The sequence below is a fragment of the Anarhichas minor genome, unplaced genomic scaffold, assembly GCF_050575085.1.
Source record: "Anarhichas minor isolate MPS153535 unplaced genomic scaffold, ASM5057508v1 ptg000014l, whole genome shotgun sequence".
Lineage (NCBI taxonomy): Eukaryota > Metazoa > Chordata > Actinopteri > Perciformes > Anarhichadidae > Anarhichas > Anarhichas minor.
Window position 1 is genome coordinate 5,676,562 of NW_027466460.1, and position 5,631 is coordinate 5,682,192.

Sequence of the window (5,631 nt, forward strand, 5' to 3'; positions counted from 1 at the left end):
TCAAGACATTCAACATAATTAGTTTGAGCACACAAAAATGCAACAGCAACAGCAGCCTGAAGCAGCAATAAAGGAACACGTAGTTATTCTGAGCAATTAACTGTGTGATCCCTGATAATTGTGCCAACACCAACAAAGTGATCCAAAGTCATATTAAAAAGCCCCTTGGCAGCACAGAATCATGTTGTGTAAACAGTGTGGGAGAATATTGTATGATGTATAGCTCACAGGGCTCAATACTTTGTTGAGTAGTCTACTGTTTCAACTATTGATTAGATTGCCAATGCATGGCCATGGTCCCCAAACAGGCTGCAAATAAAGCTGATGAGCCTTAAACCTAAGTGCCTTAAAAATGCATTCTTTCCAATGGACAGCAGAGGGAAACTTCTCTGGTTGCAAAAAGAAGTACAGTTGTATCGAAGTCTATGAGAAACTACTTCAAACTACTACTTCAAACATTGTAAACATCTTCATCAATACAGCATGATGGTTATTTAGTAACGTATGTTGCCATTTGGAGTAAAATAGAGGATAAAGCACGGGATGCTTTAGGGTGTGGCTACCTTGTGATGGACAGGGTGTTTTCCGTTTATTAGCATCACTCTCATATATCACTTCTGGTTCCACAAAAACAAACTGGCGATTATGGCCAACTTAGTTCTGAATATTTGAAGAAACTGTTCAAAGTTTAAAAATGAATGCTGACAATTGTATTAATAATTGGTTGTTGCTAACAGGCTGATACCTGCATGCTTGAAATTCATCACAAACATAATGACTTTTTTAGCCTATGGTTAGTTTGTGGTAGGCTATAAATGCTAAAAGTACAATTAGTAAGTTAAGTTTGGGGTCAGTTTTTGTTTTTTGGCTGAGGTAAATTAGCCATAGACTGCCCATAAAAGCCTGATTTATCTAGTTTAATTACAGGTGACAGTTTAATTCCTCACACACCTATGTGCCCTGACAGCCGTTATACATTCTGAATGGCAAACCACCACGCCCTGTGTGGTCACACCTGTGATGGCAGTAAGCAGCATCTTTCCTCCTACCTGTTCGGCCGCTCCCACCTCCAGAGAGAAGGCTATAAAATGCCTCCTCCGGGCCGCCTAAACTCCATCTCCTCCGCACCACTCTTTGGGTTTGACAGGGTTAATTGAACGCGTCAGTCAGAAGTCACCATGTCCACCATGTACAGCTCTGGGTATTCCGGCTTTCCCCTGTCCTCTTCGCCCAGGATGACAGGCTCCCGGCGGGGAACGAGCGTCCACGGTGGTGCAGGTGGCGGCAACGTCCGGGTGTCGTACGCCTCCAACGGCCTTGGCTCTGGCTTTGACTTGGCAGGGGCGCTCGGAGGCGGCGGGGGCGGCGGGAACAATTTCGCCGTTCCGGGCAATGGCAAAGGGACCATGCAGAATCTCAACGACCGCCTGGCCAACTACCTGGAAAAGGTGCGCTCCCTGGAGTCGGCCAATTCGAAGCTGGAGATTCAAATCCGCGAGTGGACCGATAAGCAGAGCCCCGCCGCCAGCGACTATAGCAAGTATGTGGCAGTCATCGAAGACCTGCGCAGAAAGGTAAACTTTCCCCTGTAAGAGTTTCCCTACTGCTGTAAAACAGTTAAACAATAACCTAAACATAATTATAATAAGTGATTTTCCCCGTTTCTAAACTTACCTCCAGCCATTGTTGTAAAAGAGATCATTATAAGATGCCATAGATTCAAAGCAATTACAGTGTAATGCAAGTCAGGTGTACAGAAAACCATTTTGCTGATCAAAAAAGAAACCCGCCAGCCGAAATTCTAGATAATAACACGCCCTTTGGTTGTTTTACATAACATGCCCTTTTGGTTGTTTTACATGTGGTTAAGAGACTACTGCTATTTGTTTTTCAGATCGGTGTTGCCACACAGGACAATGCCGGGCTGATGCTGCAGATCGACAATGCCAGACTGGCAGCAGAGGATTTCCGAATCAAGTGAGTGAAAAGAAGTAATCGGCACCTAATTAGCCTTATTATGGTTTATAATAACAGACACCTGGGACTTTACAGTTACAATAGCCTGCAGCATTTTAACTCGACATTGCATTTGTTCAGTAGTTCCAGGCTTTGTCGATGTTTTGTCACAGGGGTTTAACGGTGAGCAGAGTGATTAAACCGGTGTAACTGGTTTTGGTGGAGATCAACCTTGTCTTTTTTGTTGTTAGTAACACTAATTGAGCGGGTGCACCAACACGAATCTCTGTGCCTTTTTCTTGACAGGCTTGAGAATGAGATGGCACTGCGCATGTCGGTGGAGGCGGACATCGCCGGGCTGCGCAAGGTTCTGGATGAACTGACCATGGCCCGGTCTGACCTGGAGATGCAGGTGGAGGGCCTGAAGGAGGAGCTGGTCTACCTGAAGAAGAATCATGAAGAGGTGAGACTAGTACTGTTAGGAATAGCATCACACCATGTCAGTGAGCCCAAGTGACTTATCGTCTGCAATAGATAACAAAACATGAATCTTTTTCAGAGTAGTTTATATATCAGAAGGAAATATGAGTGATCTCTCAAGGTTTTTGGAAAGTTTTACAGTTCCAGGGGGCAAATGCAATATTAAAATAGTTTTTCACATTTAGTCAACTATTTGCCAAACGCCTCCCAATGTTATCTTTCACTTGTATAAACAACCGGTAGTGTAAAACTTGTTTGGATTGGCTGCTGTGCCTTCAGGTTGTGTACTGTACTGCAAAGTAAAAAAACAATGACTGATAACAAGACATGTCAGATGTTAGTCTGATTTATAGATGCCAAAAAAAGCTCTTCTAAATGATCATCAACATGAGAGATGCATAAAAACATCAAACAAGGCTTCATATAGAGACATTTTGTATCAGTACGTTAATTAAAGTGAACAAGTTCAGAACGGTGAATTCTAAAATGAAGTGAAAGAGCAGTGCAAGTAAAAATGAGAAACAAAGTCAGTGAACTGACTTAGGAATGTAAATGACAAAATATTTATCCATTTTAAGTTTGCTAACGCTTCATGTGGGTTTTATCTTTGGCCTTTGACTCTGTTGTGCCGCCTGTAGGAGATGGCAGGAATGCGTGGCCAAGTTAATTCCAGCTCTGTTAACGTGGAGGTGGACGCCAAGCCTCAGGCGGACATGGCCACCACCATGGAACAGATCAGAGCTCAGTATGAGGGCATCACTGAAAAGAACCGCAGCGAAATGGAGGCGTGGTACCAGGTCAAGGTGAGGGGAACGAGACAAATCATGTTAACATCATCTCATCTCGTGCACGAATATACTGTATAGTAGCCTGAATAGCGTTTTTGACAATTTTCATGTTCAATTTCACGTCTTCCAGTTTGACGACGTGAACAAGCAGGTGGCATCCAGCACAGAGACCCTCCAGACCTCCCAAAGTGAGATCAACGAGCTCAAGAGGACCCTGCAGTCCCTGCAGATTGAGCTGCAGTCCCAGCTCAGCCTGGTAATTCAGATCTCACATGCACACATCATTTTTCACCCCAACACAACATACATCTTTCTAACCTGTTGCGTTGCTCAAGTCTTTCATTTCTGATCTGCGCAACATATCATAGTAACATATCTTACAACATGTTTGACACAACACACTATACATAATCAGTAAGTCTGTAAACTTGTCACTCACCGTTTAAAATGGCTTTCTCACTCTGCTTTTTTTGTTTTGTTTTACATCTGAGTGGAAAGAGTTAAAAAAAACAAGTAATTAGGGCTCATCCATCCATCCATCCATTATCCAAACCGCTTATCCTGTTGAGGGTCGCGGGGCGCTGGAGCCGATCCCAGCTAACATTGGGCGAAGGCAGGGTACACCCTGGACAGGTCGCCAGTTCATCGCAGGGCACATATAGAGACAGACAAACATTCACGCTCACATTCACACCTACGGGCAATTTCGAGTCTCCAAATAACCTAAGCTGCATGTCTTTGGACTGTGGGAGGAAGCCGGAGAACCCGGAGGGAATTAGGGCTCAATAAACTGATATCTCCTGTGTTTTTTCTCCCATGCAGAAATCTGCCTTGGAGGGCCAGCTGGCAGATACAGAGTCCCACTATGGTCTGCAGCTGGGCCAGCTGCAGACCAGGGTCAACACCCTAGAGGAAGAGCTGAAAAATATGAGGATGGACATCGAGAGGCAGGCCAATGACTACAAGGTGCTGTTTGATATCAAGACCAGGCTGGAGCTGGAGATCGCCGAGTACAGAAGACTGCTGGATGGAGAGCAGTAAGGGAATTCTTTATTGAGATGTTTGTCACAAAAAGTCAATCAACTTGAAGTATGATTTCTCTGTAGCTGGACTTGAATAAGACAGGCAGGTACAATGTGTGGGGAAAGTAACTTACATGGATCTGTAGTTCCCATATAGAATGAAATGTTAAATACTTTTATTCGCTTTTGCATTGACTGTAAGATTGATACCACTCTTTTATGTTTGTATGGTAAATGTAAAGCTACAACCAGGAGCCAACTAGCCTAGCTTAGCATTGAGACTGGCTAGCCTGGCTCTGTACAAAGGTGACAATATTCGTCTAACAACACATTTAAAGCTCACTAATGACCTTACTATAAACAAACAAGATTTAATGTTTTAAGTGTATAACATTTCTGTATTCGTATGTTTTAAAAACGACGAGACCTATGTTGTATTTTCGAAAAACATATACCAAGCTAACTGGCTGCCGGCTGTAGCTTCATATTTAGCATACGGATGTGAGGAGGTGTCTGTCTTCTCATCTAACTTACGATTAGAAAGGGAATATGATTAATTGCCAGAATTTTTTTAACAATCATATTATCACATTGTATTAATTGTAAATTATTTTATGTCTTCTAGGAGAGCTGTAGTAGTGGAAGTCAAACATAAGTTTACATCAACACTTTATTTTTTCGGTCTTTGTTTGTAAAAAGTAAAATATGCTACAGATTTAACTTTGTTTTGATTTGCTCTGCAGCTAAATCAGTCTTTACCCAGAGGACGAAGATTGTGACTGAGGAGATTGTTGATGGAAAAGTGGTGTCCCGCACGGAAGATGTAAACACAGAGGTCATCAACAAGTAGACAGACTGGATGCCAAAAGATCCGGGTCAAATAATAAGTTAGAATAAAAGCTGTTTTCCTGTCTCTGACACCCAGCAAATGTTCCACCCACGTCTACTGAAAAAATAAATATATAATATTTTTCTCTTTCCAAATATCTGTGCAGTTAAGATTTAGATTTATTATCAGAAATATTTATTCTGATGTATTACCATGAAAAAAGATGGCAAAACCAATAAAATGTTTTAAAATATATAAGAAGATTGTATATGTGTTGATTACTAACCTGATTATTAACTGTGCTTTCTTAGTATTATTTCATAACATTTATTAAAATCCCACTAACAACTTTACTGACTGTCATCTAACCTGCCTTCTGAAATACCAAATGTAGCTACACATTAGGTGACCCCTGAAAGGAAATGCACTTCTTCAAAATGGAAACCATTGCTTCTCTGGCCATTGGATTGAATGGCTACATGGAGAGATAAAAGAAACATGTCCTAATTTGTATTTTTTATTTTTTTCCGGGAGGACATCTGTCAGTGTGAAAGCT

At 41.9% G+C, this 5,631-nt stretch overlaps 1 protein-coding gene across 1 annotated transcript; it reads left to right on the top strand.

The window, feature by feature from the left end:
• The first annotated feature begins 1,187 nt into the window (after nt 1–1,187).
• Nucleotides 1,188–4,265, top strand: LOC142949518 (keratin, type I cytoskeletal 19-like). The gene is made up of 6 exons (XM_076091205.1): nt 1,188–1,574; nt 1,895–1,977; nt 2,263–2,419; nt 3,075–3,239; nt 3,355–3,480; nt 4,047–4,265. Exons 1-6 carry the CDS (start codon nt 1,188–1,190, stop codon nt 4,263–4,265), a joined length of 1,137 nt encoding a protein of 378 aa, XP_075947320.1.
• The last annotated feature ends 1,366 nt before the right edge of the window (nt 4,266–5,631 follow it).

Coding starts and splice junctions, on each gene's coding strand:
- LOC142949518 (XM_076091205.1), top strand. CDS start 1,188: ATGTACAGCTCTGGGTATTCCGGCTTTCCCCTGTCCTCTTCGCCCAGG. Junction 2,420..3,074: donor TGAAGAAGAATCATGAAGAG/GTGAGACTAGTA, acceptor TGCCGCCTGTAG/GAGATGGCAGGAATGCGTGG. Junction 3,481..4,046: donor TGCAGTCCCAGCTCAGCCTG/GTAATTCAGATC, acceptor TCTCCCATGCAG/AAATCTGCCTTGGAGGGCCA.